The sequence below is a fragment of the Mirounga leonina genome, unplaced genomic scaffold, assembly GCF_011800145.1.
Source record: "Mirounga leonina isolate KUSES-001 unplaced genomic scaffold, KU_Mleo_1.0 Mir_169, whole genome shotgun sequence".
NCBI lineage: Eukaryota > Metazoa > Chordata > Mammalia > Carnivora > Phocidae > Mirounga > Mirounga leonina.
In genome coordinates this window covers 20,360,676-20,377,451 of record NW_023270431.1, presented here as the reverse complement: position 1 = coordinate 20,377,451, position 16,776 = coordinate 20,360,676, and the positions used below count along the sequence as shown (strand labels likewise).

At 39.0% G+C, this 16,776-nt stretch overlaps 2 protein-coding genes across 5 annotated transcripts in view; one reads left to right on the top strand and one right to left on the bottom strand.

The window, feature by feature from the left end:
• The window catches only part of CMSS1 (cms1 ribosomal small subunit homolog), a 380,974-nt gene that overhangs the window by 350,684 nt on the left and 13,514 nt on the right, over positions 1-16,776 (bottom strand). The window lies entirely within an intron of this gene.
• Positions 1-16,776, top strand: part of FILIP1L (filamin A interacting protein 1 like) — a 111,657-nt gene that overhangs the window by 90,613 nt on the left and 4,268 nt on the right. For 3 of the 4 annotated variants that reach the window (XM_035015217.1, XM_035015216.1, XM_035015214.1), the window contains one exon: positions 72-2,847. In XM_035015217.1, coding sequence (XP_034871108.1) covers positions 187-2,847 — 2,661 coding nt within the window. In that variant the 5' untranslated portion in view covers positions 72-186. Of the gene's footprint in view, positions 1-71; positions 2,848-10,349; positions 10,957-16,776 lie in introns of those variants that run through there. The other variant, XM_035015215.1, reaches the window with a different exon arrangement.

Sequence of the window (16,776 nt, the reverse complement as noted above, 5' to 3'; positions counted from 1 at the left end):
AATGTTTAATCACAGCTGATAAGTTGGTGAAGCACCAATCACAAAATAGAATGCACTCTTGTATTTTTCAGATTAAAGAAGCTGATTGACCAAGAAACCAAGTCCCAGGAGAAGAAGGAGCAAGAAAAGGAAAAAAGGGTCACTGCCCTGAAAGAGGAGCTGACCAAACTGAAGTCTTTTGCTTTGATGGTGGTGGACGAACAACAAAGGCTGACAGCACAGCTTGCCCTTCAAAGACAGAAAATCCAAGACCTAACCACAAATGCAAAGGAAACACATGCTAAACTAGCCCTCGCTGAAACCCGAGTTCAGGAAGAAGAGCAGAAGGCAACCAGATTAGAGAAAGAACTGCAAACACAGACCACAGAGTTTCACCAGAACCAAGAAACAATTATGGCAAAGCTCACCAACGAGGACAGCCAAAATCGCCAGCTTCGACAAAAGCTGGCAGCACTCAGCCGGCAAATTGATGAGTTAGAAGAGACAAACAGGTCTTTACGAAAAGCAGAAGAGGAGCTGCAAGATATAAAAGAAAAAATCAACAAGGGAGAATATGGAAACTGCGGTATCATGGCTGAGGTGGAGGAGCTCAGGAAACGTGTGCTAGAAATGGAAGGGAAGGATGAAGAACTCATAAAAATGGAGGAGCAGTGCAGAGATCTCAATAAGAGGCTTGAAAAGGAAACATCACAGAGTAAAGACTTCAAACTAGAGGTTGAAAAACTCAATAAAAGAATTATGGCTCTGGACAAATTAGAAGATGCCTTCAACAAAAGCAAACAAGAATGTTACTCTCTGAAATGCAATTTAGAAAAAGAAAGGATGACCACAAAGCAGTTGTCTCAAGAACTGGAGAGTTTAAAAGTAAGGATCAAAGAGCTAGAAGCCATTGAAAGTCGGCTGGAAAAGACAGAATTCACCCTAAAAGAGGACTTAACTAAACTAAAAACATTAACTGTGATGCTGGTAGATGAAAGGAAAACAATGAGTGAAAAATTAAAGCAAACTGAAGATAAGTTGCAAGCTGCTTCTTCTCAACTTCAAATGGAGCAAAATAAAGTGACAACAGTTACTGAGAAGCTAATTGAGGAAACAAAAAGGGCACTGAAATCCAAAACTGATGTGGAAGAAAAAATGTACAGTGTCACCAAGGAGAGAGATGATCTAAAGAACAAACTGAAAGCAGAAGAAGAAAAAGGAAATGATCTCCTGTCCAAAGTTAATATGCTGAAAAATAGACTTCAATCATTGGAAGCAATTGAGAAAGATTTTCTAAAAAACAAATTAAATCAAGATTCTAGTAAGTCTACAACAGCATTACACCAAGAAAACAATAAGATTAAAGAGCTCTCTCAAGAAGTGGAAAGACTGAGACTGAAGTTAAAGGATATGAAAGCCATTGAGGACGACCTTATGAAAACAGAAGATGAGTATGAGACTCTAGAACGAAGGTATGCTAATGAACGAGATAAAGCTCAGTTTTTATCTGAAGAGCTGGAACATGTTAAAATGGAACTTAATAAGTACAAGTTAGCAGAAAAGACAGAGTCCAGCCATGAACAATGGCTTTTCAAAAGCCTTCAAGAAGAAGAAGCTAAATCAGGGCACCTCTCAAGAGAAGTGGATGCACTGAAAGAGAAAATTCATGAATACATGGCAACTGAGGACCTAATATGTCATCTCCAGGGAGATCATTCAGTTCTGCAAAAGAAACTCAATCAACAAGAAAACAGGAACAGAGATTTAGGAAGAGAGATTGAAAATCTAACTAAAGAGTTAGAGAGGTACCGGCATTTTAGTAAGAGCCTCCGGCCTAGTCTCAATGGAAGAATCATCTCTGACCCTCAAGTATTTTCTAAAGAAGTTCAGACAGAAGTAGGAGACAATGAGCCACCCGATTATAAGAGTCTCATTCCTCTGGAACGAGCAGTCATCAATGGTCAGTTGTATGAGGAGAGTGAGGACCAGGATGAGGAACCTAATGACGAGGAATCTGTGCTATCCTTCAAATGCAATTCATCTACTCCCTGTCCTGTTAACAGGAAACTATGGATTCCTTGGATGAAATCTAAGGAGAGCTATCCTCAGAATGGAAAAATACAAACTAAACCCAATGGCAACTTCATGCAACCTGGAGATCTAGTCCTAAGCCACACGCCTGGGCAGCCACTTCATATAAAAGTTACTCCAGACCATGTCCAAAACACAGCCACTCTTGAAATCACAAGTCCGACTACAGAAAGTCCTCACTCTTACACAAGCACTGCAGTGATACCAAACTGTGGCACCCCAAAGCAAAGGATAACCATCCTCCAAAATGCCTCCATAACACCAGTGAAATCCAAAACTTCTGCTGAAGGCCTCATGAATTTAGAGCAAAGCATGTCCCCAATTACCATGGCAACCTTTGCCAGAGCACAGACCCCAGAGTCTTGTGGTTCTGTAACTCCAGAAAGGACAATGTCACCTATTCAGGTTTTGGCTGTGACTGGTTCAGCAGGCTCTCCTGAGCAGGGACGTTCCCCAGAGCCGATAGAAATCAGTGCCAAGCATGCGATTTTCAGAGTCTCCCCTGACCGGCAGTCATCATGGCAGTTTCAGCGTTCAAACAGCAACAGTTCAAGTGTGATAACTACTGAGGATAATAAAATCCACATTCACTTAGGAAGTCCTTACGTGCAAGCTGTAGCCAGCCCCGTGAGACCTGCCAGCCCTTCAACACCACCACAGGATAACCGAACTCAAGGCTTAACTAATGGGGCCCTAAACAAAACAACCAATAAAGTCACCAGCAGTATTACTATTACACCAACAGCCACACCTCTTCCTCGACAATCACAAATTACAGTAAGTAATATATATAACTGACGATTCTCACCCTCATCCGGTCTATAGTGCTATTTTTGCAAGGAACTCAATCCTTTTTAATTATCCCTCCACATCCCCCAAAAGACTGACTGAACTTGTACTCTGGGAAGGTTTGTGCATGAACTATCCAAGAGTATCTGAAACTAACTAAGTGTTGCCTGCAATAGTCATACCAAGTGTGCACTTACTGTATATCTTTTCATTTACATACCTGTATGGAAAATATTTAGTCTGCACTTGTATAAATACATCTTTATGTATTTCATTTTCCATAACTCACATTAATTTCACTGCAACTTGTCTTGATGAAATACTTTAACATTTTAAAGCAGTAAATAATTTGTTATTTTTACCATTGCTTGCTGAATTTTGTTTTTTGGTCATTTTGTGTTATATTTTTGCATGTATAATAGAATTTTACTTCCTGTTCACAAGGTCTATTAATTCTTCCTTAAAAACAAGTAGGATCTACTTCCCACTTCCCATTTACAGTCAACTTCTGATCACACGTTATTAGAGGAAGAGGAAGTGGTTCAAATAAATAAAATTTATGTCTCTTTGTTTTTAAAGTGAACTGTAAGATCTCTCAGGAGCAAACTTAACTTCCTGCTTGAGATGTATCTCAGTATCCTTGGTGCCCAGCAAAGTGCCTAGCACATATTGAGAACTTAATAAATGTTTACTGACACTAAGTGAATAAAATTAAATAATTTGCTTTTATAAGCACATATGAGCTGATGGTGAAAGTAAAAATGAAATGTGACAGGAAGCCAGAAAAAGCACATTTGAAAACACAAGTTATCTTGACAATCAAGAGTTGACTGTATTTCTACTATAGGTGAAAACCTATGTATTTGCATCCAAACCTGAAATCAGCCACTATGATATATGCTCTTGAACACTGCTTCAAAGCAAAAATGTCATTCTTGTTTTTCTTTCCTATCTGGATCCCAAAATAGTTTGGATTATTTAAGGTAGGTGCTTCCTATCTTGCTTATAAATTGGCTATATTCAGAAGCTTACAATGTAATTGCATTTCCCCCCACCTCTAAACAAGCAAATAGAAGCCAAAGATAGTTTCAAACACAAGTTATAGAAAAGGCATATTTAAAAAAAAATCATACATTATGTTAGTTGAGAAAATTTCTTCTGTGATTATTGTTATGCCATTTACAAGATAAGTGAGAAAAATTTAGCCAAAGCATTCTAAGAATTCTGATACTTACCTTATAGGAAGGACTCTTTCAAAATGATCTATATTTCCATAGCAGAGAACAACAGTTTTCAGAGGAACATTTTAAATTACAAATCTGGTCCCCAAGTTGCATTAAAAAAAAAAAAAAAATCAGACAAAATAGCTCATTACCAGTTCCCCCTTTCCAACCTCATAATTGTTAATTTAGTTTGGTCAATTTTACTGCCAGCTACTGATTTTAAACACAATTCATTTAGACACCCAGGCAAACTGTGAAGATCTTTAGAAGTAAAAGAAATCTTCCATGATTATCCTCCTTTTCCCTGCAAAATCAATTTCATGATAGCAAAGCGAGGATTTGTTGACAGAAACACTTCCATGGTGATGAACTGCAACACCAATGTTGTGGGCTTGCATCATCATTAAATGAATTTGGATGAAAGCTGAGGCTGGTGATGAATGAGAAAACTTCTGTTTCAACACATTTATCTTGGGAATCGGCAGTGACCCAACTGTATTACAAAATATATGACGGTCTAAATGTTTTTCAAAACTATTTTTATTTATTTATTTTTAAAGATTTTATTTATTTGAGAAAGAGAGAGAGAACGAGGAGCAGGGGCTGGAGGGAGGCAGAGGCAGAGGGAGAAACAGGCTCCCTGCTAAGCAGGGAGCCTGATGCAGGGCTCTATCCTAGGACCCTGAGATTAGGACCTGGGCTGAAGGCAGATGCTTAACCGACTGAGCCACCCAGCACCCCAAAACTATTTTTATTTTTAAGTCACCTTAGGCTAGAACTTTAGAAGAAACTACATACTTAATTTTACATTTTTCAAAGTAGACATTGATAATGCTACTGCCTAAGATGCTTTTTTAGATATAATCAAGAGAGGGTACACATAACATTTTGGAGCATGACAGAAAGTAGAAAGAACGAAAGAACAAAGTCTTTGCAGTGCTTCCCAACCTTTGTAACGTAATGGCCCAGAGAGAAAATACTTTGCCCCATCTGCTGAGGGGACATCCATTCCTGGCGCACCTGTAACTAACAGAGTTTGAAAAGCTCTGGGCTCTTGAATAGTTCATCCGCTTTGTAAGGGTTCAATTTCTCATGTGAGCCAGAACAATTCTCTATAATAAAGTTAACACCACAGGATCTGAGCTCCGTGATTATAATGCACAAATTCTCATTTCATCATCTGCTCTAGATATTTACTACAAATAGGCATCCCAAGTGATTAATGTTACTAAAAGTTTACTGGACTTTCAAGGAACTGAACCTCTTTTAGAGGTTCTTCTACTGGGAGGATTACTTCAGTATAATAATTCACATCACCATCAGAATTTAGGAACACTGTCATATTAATAACATATATAATTAAAAGTGTTACTAATTAAAATTTATGGTAAAGACAGCATCATTTCTGAAAAAAAAAAAGCATCTGCCCCTTTCCATAAAATCACACATTAAAAAAGAGCATCTTCCCATTCACACATTCTAGACTTTTAGTCCTCAATTTCAAAGTTAAATTTTTATTTATTTATTTTTCTAAGTATTTTATTTGACAGAAAGAGAGAGAGAGAGCGTGCACAAGCAGGGGGAGAGGGAGGGCACCTGGGTGGCTCCGTTGTTAAGTGTCTGCCTTTGGCTCAGGTTATGATCCCAGGGTCCTAGGATCGAGCCCCACATCGGGCTCCCTGCTCAGTGGGAGGCCTGCTTCTCCCTCTCCCTCTCCCCCTGCTTGTGTTCCCTCTCTCGCTGTCTCCCTCTCTGTCAAATAAATAAATAAAATCTTAAAAAAAAAAAAAAAAAAAAAAAGCAGGGGGAGAGGGAAAGGGAGAAGCAAGCTCCCTGCTAAGCAGGACCCTGGGATTGTGACCTGAGCCGAAGGCAGATGCTTAACTGACTGAGCCACCCAGGTGCCCCTCAAAATTAAATTTTTATAACCATGTGTATGTTTGAAAGGTTATAGAACTTTCTTTTTCATTTGTATATAATCACAGAAGAACCTTGAAAACCAGGAAGGAGGAAGGAAGTGACACTGGAAAATCTTCATATGAGATATGTAAGGGTGGAAGTTTGTTTTCTTAGAAGAAGGAGGCCCATGAGAGACTCACAGAAGACAGTTTTTATATACATCTGATAAAATATCTTCCTTTCATTTCATTTCATCTGAAGTCCCAGCTTCAGAACCAATTTTCATTTTACTCAGTTCTCCTATCTCTTTAATTTTTTAAGCTGCAGTATCCTACCACAGATTTAAACGATTTTCCATATTCTTCTGTCCTTTTAAGAACAGTGGCAAAACTCCAAGGTTGCCTCTGTTCCCTGGGGGCAATGGCAAAAATAAAATCATCACCCTTACTAGGACAATGTGCATTACAATAGTTGGATCTTTACATATAAAGGAAGGTCTCTATTTGTTCAAGATGATGACAGAATTACATAAATCTACTCAGAAGGTCCCCACAACTATACTTCACAACACCAAGACATTAGGACATAGGTCTTCATGTCACCCAAAGGATAAAAAGTAGGTTATACTATAAGATGGTCATAAAAAGGATATTTCATTAAAAAATTCTTAGAATTGAAGCCTAAGGATTTGATGATCTTTACTGACTGACATAGAACTCCAGACAAAAACATGTTTTTGGTAGCTTCTTTGATTCTGAATCTTTACAGTGAGTCTCCTCTGAAACTTATAAGACAATGGCAAGGAAAGATCTTTAAATTAACAACATCCTAATTTCCCTATACCTTGGTTTCTGTTATTGTTTTTCCCTCCAAAAATCATTTTGCTTTGCAATCCTAAAAGAAAACATAATCAGGCAAAAATGCATGCCCAAAACATTAAGATTCTGTGTTTCTCAAAGTAAAATCCAACATACATGTATGAGAATCTCCGAGGGTAGGACCCAGGAAGCTGCACTTTTAACAAATTACTCTGCTGATTAGTATGCACTCTAAAGTAGGAATTTCACTGTTTTAGAAATTCCTACATTGATAAACATTAGCAAATGTGTTCTGACGGTAGTCCTGCTCTATCAGAATGAATTACACCTGTCCAAGGAAGTGTGACTATTCTGCCCTCTAGTGGCTGGCATGACAAATAGAACGCTCATTCCCCAGGTTTTCTTTTTATTCAGAAGAAAAGCTTAATAAAAACTATCGTTTTATAAGGTGGGAAGGTTCCTAGTTTTACAACTGTAGCAAAGCATAGATGCCTGAATTTTTAGCTGAGCAGTAGCAGGCTGTCTGACACCTACAAGCTGTTTCTCCCTCGGATCCCAGGCCCTCAATAACCCTACAGCATTTCTTGGGAATGGTCCAGAACACACATTAAAGAGAGCAGTTTGGATGAACCAAAACAAAGGACTCCATTCACCTTAGGCCACAGTGGAGCAAATGCCAAGAAAAGAGCAAGGAAGATAAGTGGTTCAATAAAGTCCCCAATCTTAAAACCCCTTAAATTCATTTTCACTTAAACTCCAAATACTTTCCTTTCCAACTGATGGACCCTTCCACTGTGCAGTGAAGTGTATCAGAGCAGGCATCCCCCAAAGGCAACAATGTAGGGTAAGGAATCCTTAGGGAGTCCAGCCAGTTAATTGGCCAACACTTCTAAATACTTTATCATTTGATAATGAACTTTAACACTGTTCATATGGTAGCACATATAAATCTCAACATTCCATCAGGACACTAGTTTTTACACTTAAAATGGTGCCATAAAAATGTATTCTGGGCTACAGTCAGCTATCCTAGGAATAATCTTCTTTACTTGTAGCTTCATTTTAAAATTTCACTTGTTTTTTTTAATAAAATTATTGATCAAGAGAAATAAAATATGTCTGATTAAGGCAGTTTTTGAAAGCTTTTTAAATGTTCCTATTTTAGTAATTTCCTTTTTCCCCCATAGCCCAATGGTCCTGTATGATATTTTTGTAACGTTATCTAGGATTTTTTTTGCCTCTGAGTTTTATTTTGCTTTTGAAAGCCTAGTCATCTTCGCATAACTAACAATGTATACAGGCCCTACATATCTACAAAGCCTGTTTCACTTTGCATTCCTTAGGCCTCTGGAAAGGTGGAATGGGTTCACTGACATGCCACTCATATGTCTCAGTGACATGCACGATGTCTTCTCTTCAAAGCACCACATGGACACAACTGGTTAATCCACTGATCATGACATCCACTGAACTACCTGTCTTCTACCAACACTGGGGCAGGTATGGAGACAAAAGATTCACTGCCTTTGAAAGGAAGGAGACAAGAAACAAAGGAGTATTAGATAATATTTAATCAAGTGCAAACTAAATTCACACAGTAAACTAGAGATTAAGGAGGACTAAACAGTAGATTAACAAGGCTTCACAGAGCAATTGAGGCTTGAAATAGGCCAAGGAAAGATTTAGAGAAATCGATTTATGGGGTGGGAGGGAACATTTGAGGCTAGCAAACAAGATCAGGTTCCAGTTCATGCCCTTCCCAGTCAGCTATGGGGCCCTAGAAAAGTCATTTAATTTTTGTGAAATAAAGAGAACTGGACTTGGTGATCTCTAAGATCATATCTAGTTCTAACTTCCAATGACTTCTGAATTTTCTCCACGGCTTGACACCCTTTTCAAATTGCTTAAAATTCCTTTGGGAAATAAGGTTGGGCATAAATAAACAAACCAATTATCTGCATGAGTTTCCTTTCAGAAATTAAATTTCTTCTTCCTCATTTTCCCACTTGCAGGTGTCCTAACTACTAGATGGTCACTAAAGATGTGTTTTCTTCTTTAAAATTCTATGAATTAGCCTTTTAACCTTCAACATACCAGCTCTTTTCTTATTAGAGCAAACTTTCTCAACCTCAGGACTATTGATAATTTGGATCTGATGATTCTTTGTTGGGGAAGGATGTCCTGTGCACTCTAGGATGTCTAGGAGCATTCTTGGCTTCTACCCACTAGATGCCAAGCAGCATCCCCCAACTGTGACAAACAAAAATGGCTCCTGACATAGCCAAATGTTCTCTGGGGGGTAAAATCACCTCCATTTGAGAACCACTGCATTAGGGAGATGGACTGACTAACTCTATGAGCCAGTTCCTCTTCTACAGGACTTGCTGTGGGGAAAATTTAACAGCTCATTTGAAAAGTCTTATGTCTGGTATGTAAAGATGAAAATCTTGAATCTGACTAAACATAAGCCTCAAAGCAACTTTAAAAATCTGCACTGAAGACTTTAGTTGTTTCTACTAATTTGACAGATTGGCCCAAAGCACGTGTATATTTGACATTTATATTTGTGTTAATATACTGTACCTTTGTTTCTTTCAATACCATATTACAAACTTGAGTTTTCAGATGAGCTTTCCATTTCTCACATGCCTTCAAGAGAAGAAAGAAAAGTCTAGAGAACCAAACGCCTTTGCCTTAGTGGGTGAAAAGGGTTTCAGGAGGATTCCTAAGAACTTAAGAGATAACCCTTTACTGTTTAGACCTTTCCAAAGAGTCCTCTCTGAGAAGTTTCAATTCCCTCTGTAGTAGCTTATAACCACCAGAGGCACAAATGTCTTCTATTAGAATACAAGCGTTCTTCATTCTTCAACAAATCAGCTACAAGAATGAACCAACAAATATTTATGAAGTACCTAATATTACTTATTGCGGTGCAAGGCAGTTATGCAAGTGTAAGATTTAGAATCTAGGGTGGGAGTTGAGGACTACCTTAAAAGGTAATTAAGAGCATAACACAGAGAAGGAATTCTTAGATAATAAGTACTACAGGAATTTGGAGGAGGAGCACGTTACTCTGGGGGCAGGTTCGGGGGTTAGATTTCAGAAATAGATGAGAGATGAGGAAGAGTAGGATAAAGAGAGGACAAAAGGTGTTCCAGGGAGGTGCCCACAAGAGCAGAGGTGTGAGGGCAGGTAGGAGAGGAAAAAAACAATGTTCAAGGAACAATGAGCAGTGTAGTGTGGCCGCAACTGAGATGGTTGGGGCAGGGTTAAGGCTTAAGGGCCCAGGCCTCTTGGACTGTGAAGGGCCTTGAATATAATGCTAGGGAGCATTCTATCTCACCTCAGAGAAGTGAGATAATGGAAACAACTAATACTTTATACACTTATTTCACAACAACCCTATAAAGTAGGTATCTTCACAATTTTAGAGATAAAAAATTTTAATTCTGAGATATAAGGAAAATTTCTTCAGGTTGTTCTCTTAGTATGTGACAAAAATGAGACGTTATAACACAAATTTAGTTATATTGTCCCATTCTCTTTCCAGAGAAACATACTGAGAAGCTACCGCAGTACAAGTGGAAAGCACAATAAATTGCATTTGAACCTCTCCCATTACTTAAGGGCATAGACAGGTTGCCTAACGTTACATCCCTGTACTCACTCTTCTCTCAAAAGTCTCCCACTTTAGCCAGAACACTGGAATGCCCCTAAATATACACAGGACTTTCCCCTACCTCCTCCCCACTGCTCTACATGGATAATTTGCTCTTCTCTCATCAAGTGACTCACACTGAAAAGTCTGGCTCAAGCCCTACCTTTTCTGAAACCTTCCATGATCATCACCACAGTCCAGAGGGATCTGGCTCCCCTTCCAACTCCTCCCATTTCCCTGAGGTTACTGTTTGGGAAATAAGAGATAATGAATGTTGAGAGGCCATGCCTCACATAAATGGGCAGGCATGGGGAAGATGGACTTGGGGATGTGCTGTGGATAGGACACAGGAGAAAGCAAGACCAAGGAGAAGCACAATTCCTCATCATCAGGAAAATGCCAGGCATGCAGAATGAGCTTGGAGTATGAGGTACCTGATTGGCTCAGAGGTGGCTGGAGAGCACAACAACAGAAGTGAATAAAAATGATCCACAGAGGGAACAACACGACCATGCATATCAAAGCTTATAAGTAAGTAGTGCCTTGATAGTCCTGATAGTGACCCAACACCTCCAGAAAAGACAATCAAAGGATCAAAGTCTAGCCACCATAAAGACAAGCACCAGCGACTTAGCCCAGAGGTAGTGGGACTTCTGCCTCTGCAGAAGACCAGAATATCTTCCAGGATGGTATACCCTAATTTAGGATTTCCACTTCTCAAGCAACACCATTATCTTAAAAGGAAAGAATGATGGTCCGAACATCACCTTAAAGAAAAAAAAGCAGCAGCAGCAGCACCATTTATCTTCCGAGCTCAGGGGGAAAAGTGTTAGGGTTCAACCTTGTCAGTCTCTAAATTCTGCTTCTGATTCAGGATGAAATAACTGTAAACCAAGGAAACATCACAAATAAAACTGACATTTTAGAGAAAGTTGTCAAGTTGGTCTTCAATGTTATCTCTCATAAACAAATGCATAAAAACACTTGATTCAATGCAACCACTCTTTAAACAACTCACAACAATTTCTCAAGAACAAATTACTATTCTTCATTATTAGTGAGTTGACTGCTTTTCTCCTTCTCTTAAAAAAAAAAAAGAGCTATCCCTTTTCTGTTCTTTGCCTTTTAATGGTGTTCTTACCTGAATTCATTGATATTGGGCTTCAGAAAATTACAGTTTTATAGAAAGAGAAGTTAACTAAAAATTGTAACAGGTCCCCAAAAGGCCCATAGGAAACATTAAAACACCTAACAATCCCTTCAGGGTAACAAGGAGGGGGTCAATGGGTAAGGATCTCAGTGAAGAAGGATGACATCTCTCATAATGACAAGCATAAGCAACACAATTCTTTATATAAAACTTTTTTCTATGAATAATACATATGTATTATAAAAATTTTAGAAAATATAAATGCCAGGGCTGCTAATTTTAGCTTCTAAGAAGGGTAATGAGAAGACTAGGGAGAACAATGGACAATTATTACTATTTTTTTAGGCCAACCTATCAACTATGGCCCTATTCCAGGTTTTCTCAGACTGCCAATGAGGAAGGAAATGTGCTCTGGGGGGGCAGGGGAGGCATCCTGTAATTACTGAATGCCCCTGTGCTAAGGACTGGCAGATCCCCCCACAGAATATAAGTTTATGTAATCTGTCTGCTCAGCTCAGACACAATGGCAGAGGGGCCAGCCTGGTCACTGGAGGACAGGGACAGGATTTCCTTTCCCCCTGCTAGCCAATCAGTGCCTGGATAATGATCCAATCACTATGCATCGTTCAAGAACTGGGAAGAAATGCCTCTAGTAGGGGGCTGCTCTCAGAACTAGTTACACTCTTATCAGTAAGATTGGTGGCCTTGTGGTGGGTTGGGAGGTGGGGTGGGTATGTAGGCACAGAATAGGGCCCAATAAAACTCACTTCTCAGGCTCTGGGAAGGAACGTAGAATTATCTGTCGTAGAAGAAGAGATTGGCAGGTGAAAAGAATTACATTTTCCCCTTGGGTTCTCAGCCACTTGAATAGTATCAACAATTTCTCTCATGATGATTCTCAAAGCAAGATCTCCCAAGTGTTCAATGCCTACCAAACAGTTCCACATGGAAGGTCCAGCTACACTTCAAACTTGGAAAGTGCCCACACCCCACTGCACTGCTCCTTTTGGGTTGCTTTGTCTTACTTCTGGTGATGGTCCACTACCTTCCTTGTTCCAAGGTTCAACATCTGGGAGCCATTCTCCACTTTTCTGCTTACTCCCCAGATCTAGTCAGCCACACTGCCCTGGTATTTCTTTGTCTGCCCTCCCCCTTTTATTTGTGCTACTACTCCCCAAATCCAGACCTCAATACGGACAGTAGTGTAAGGTAGTTAATCTATTGCATTCAACCCCTCACATTTCTAATCCAATCTTCACTCATGTTGCTAGTGATCTTTCTACTGTACCTTCCTAATCATGGCAATTCTCCAGTCCTCTCCACCCCACCAGCACCAAAAACAGCACTTACTTCACACTTACATTACTGAGTATCCAAGTTCCAAACTTTCTATCAGGCCTCCATCTCTTGCCTCAACTCCCTTTGAAACTGGACAACCCCTGTATCCTCACCAGAACACGGTACTGACCATCCTCCCACATACCATTGAGCTTTCTTGCCTTGCACCTTGCTCATGCTGTTCCTAGGGCTAGAATAAGCTTCTCACTTTGTTCCTCCTTTTGAAATCTTACTCCTATCTCAAATGCCAATCTTCCTCCGAGTTTCCAAAATACTTCTGTTTGTACCTCTATTATAGCACTTTATTTTGCCTCTTTTTTATAATCTCTCATACACTATACTATACTATACTATAATCTCTTGACAGCAAGAATCCACTACCATTTATTTTTGAAACTCTTAACATCAACGTTTCTCAAATGCAGTCACTGATCACCTTTATAAAAATCACTCAGGACTCCACAGATTTCCACATGCCTAGACCTATGAAAACCAATGCAGGAAATCCGCATTTAAACAATCTGCCTGGTTCATTCTTGGGCTTATAAAGTTTAAGAACCACTGCACTACATTACCCAGGACTTAAATACTGCTGGTAGTAGGTGTTCAACGAAGGCTCACGTGGCTAACAACACACCTGGCGGCCATAGCGGGCTTGCATTTGTTCTTTTCATAGACTCACAGAATGTCAGGGCCAAAGGACTTCATTTCATTTTTCAATTAAAAGATAGGAAAAGAGAAAAAAGTAGAAAATAGTATGTTTTCAGGTACTCTAAAAAAGAAAGATGATGACCAGACCAAGTAGGATAAAGAAGGAAAAGGTTGTGTGAAGAGATCCTTCTCTGGGTCAGAATTGCTTAGAAACTAGGCCCAGTAAGCACAGTACTGCTTGGTCAGCTGCCTCAACTCCTATGCTCGCTAACATGTCTCCAATAATTAATAGGAGAGAGTAAAGCAGAAAAACAAGGAAGATGAAATAACCAAAGAAAAAAAGTTATGATTAGGGCGCCTGGGTGGCTCAGTTGGTTAAGCGACTGCCTTCAGCTCAGGTCATGATCCTGGAGTCCCGGGATCGAGTCCCGCATCGGGCTCCCTGCTCGGCGGGGAGTCTGCTTCTCCCTCTGACCCTCCCCCCTCTCATGTGCTCTCTCTCATTCTCTCTCTCTCAAATAAATAAATAAAATCTTTAAAAAAAAAAAAAGAAAAAAGTTATGATTATAATCAAGAAATACGCATCTTAAGAACAAATATAAGGAAAACGACAAAGTTCATACTGTTAACATTAGTAACAACAAACACTTATCTGGAACTTTGATGGGCCAGGGTCTTTCCTACTCCCCAAAGAACAGTAAAGTAATACTCTAATACCCAGATAAGTATCACAGATGAGGAAACTGAAGTCTGAATAGCTAAAAGGCTTGCCTGAGGACACACAGCTAGTTGGTGCCAGAACCAGAATGCAGACCCAAGTCTATTTGGCATCACAGCTTCTGCTCTAACTGCTCACCCAAGGCTGTTGTAAAATGTAAGCCTGTGAACAATTGAAAAAACTTAAATGGGTGCAAATGAAGAAATGAGAAAGAAGGGATGGGAAGATCACCAAAAAAGAAAAAAACAAAACAAAACAAAACCTGAGGTAAAAAATCTGACAGATGAATAAAAAGAAAGGGGACGGGGCGCCTGGCTAGCTCAGTCGGTAGAGCATGCGACTCTTGACCTCGGGGTTGTGTTTGGGCCCCACATTGGATGTAGAAATTATTTAAAAATAAAATCTTAAAAAAAAAAAAAGGAAAATAAAGGAGACAAACAAGGAAGACAACACTTCAAGGTTAGTATATTTTACCTTAGCATACTATTTCTATATGTGATGCTATGTGTCTGGGTACAAAATGGAAGCAACTGGGTTAGGAAGGATTTTTGAAAACTGTATTTCAATGTTTATTCTTGGATTGTCCTCACTGCCCATGGTATAATTACCACAGAGAGACTGGGATATAACTAGGTACAACCACAAAGCATGTTACATTATAAAATAAAGGCATCAACCTCCTCAGAAACTAGACAACTCTTCAATAGAAATCATAGCACTGCAAGTATTTAAAACCAAACGTTTTCTCACAGGAGGTTAACAGGAATGAACGAATCCAACTATAGGGTTTCCTTTTGAAGGACCTCTCACCATATAAAACTGTAAAATCTATAGTGATAAAGTTTTATTGTATAATGAGGAAGTTCTGAGAAAATCAAGAGAAAAAACCCAAAGCAGTTTATGAAACTCCAGGCTATCTGCTAGATTCATTATCTGTCATTTCCTTTTTTTTCTTTATACAAATTAGTAGTGATTTACCAAACAATACAAAAGACAAAAGAAATGAAGGCAATAATATTTCAAAGATTTTTTTTTCCAGTTTATCATTTCCTCCTTTTCATCACATCTATCATAATCACTTATGCACTTTCCCATTAAAAAGAGATAAAAACAAAAATACAAAATACTGTTATTCTGATAACACAGCTGGGTCCCTGAGGGAGTCAGACAGCACTGAATCTACCCCCACCCTGCATCACCCCAATAACCACAAATCAAAATGATAGGAGGTCTTTGGGAGCCTTGAGTCTTTCAACCTCTAGAGCTAAAGGTGTACTGAGGGCCTGTGCAGTCCTTGGAGTCAGGAACACTCCTGAGGGAACACTGTTTTCTTAGATAATATGTTGCCAATACATCTCCAAAAAGTTCAAAGCACTTACAAAATTAATTTCATTTACAGAAAAGGGAACATCCTGACTCCAGCTGTCTAACTAGGATCTAATAGCTTCCCCATAAATGCTGATTTTGTTCTGGTATGCTTTCAGATGTTTACCCTCCATGATAATATGAAAGAGCACAAGCATCAAGTAGAAATTGGGCTACATAATTAAGACTTCAAATAAAACTGAAAACATTTTCACCTTTCGGCACTTCTTTTGGTCACAAAGACTCAATATCATTTAATTACTTGCTGTAACCAGGGAGTCTTGTAGATTGCTTGGTTTCTTTTTAGAAATTGTGGACCAAGTAAGCCAACATTTCAAGAATTTAGTGAATACATTCCACACATGTACTCCGTTTCTTTCTCCTGCTCCCTAGATAAAACCAATGCCTCTGCCTCACTGAATTTGGCATCCTCAGACCTGTAATCCATTCCAAATCCCAATTTCCATGTTGAACTGAGTTAAACATTAAAAAAAAAAAAAATTATTTTCTTCTATGCATGAGCTTTCCAACTAGCTTAATCTCCTCCAAGACATCTGCTTTCTGATGGAACCCAGGAGCCTCCAACTCTGAGTAGAACATTTACTGTGTGGTCTTAAAACAGACATATGCATAGATTCCGCCTGCAATATGCACTCCAAATTTGGACAAAACTTTCTTGGAGCTATTTGACATAATGGTCTATAAAAATGATTCAAGAGATGACACATTTTAAAGCTCCATATCTCATTTACTGAAATATGTCCAAGTATAAAATTCATACAGGAAAAAATAAAAAAACACATAGAATCATTTTTTAAAAGATAGGCGAATGACATTTAGGACTGTTCTAATAAAATAACTAGCCTTTGCTGCCATCTAGAGGTAAAAACTATGTAGTGCAATCAGAGTTAAGAAGACACAAAATTGGCTTGCACCATCAATGGTCTAGAAACAGTGGGAAACACCAAAGCATAACAATATATTGTAAAACAAACAAGCCCCACCAGTATTGTGTTCCTATACCAATTGGTTTATCACAGGGATTTCAGTTCTGAATAACCTGCAGTTATTAAAATTCACACGCCCATATTCCACAC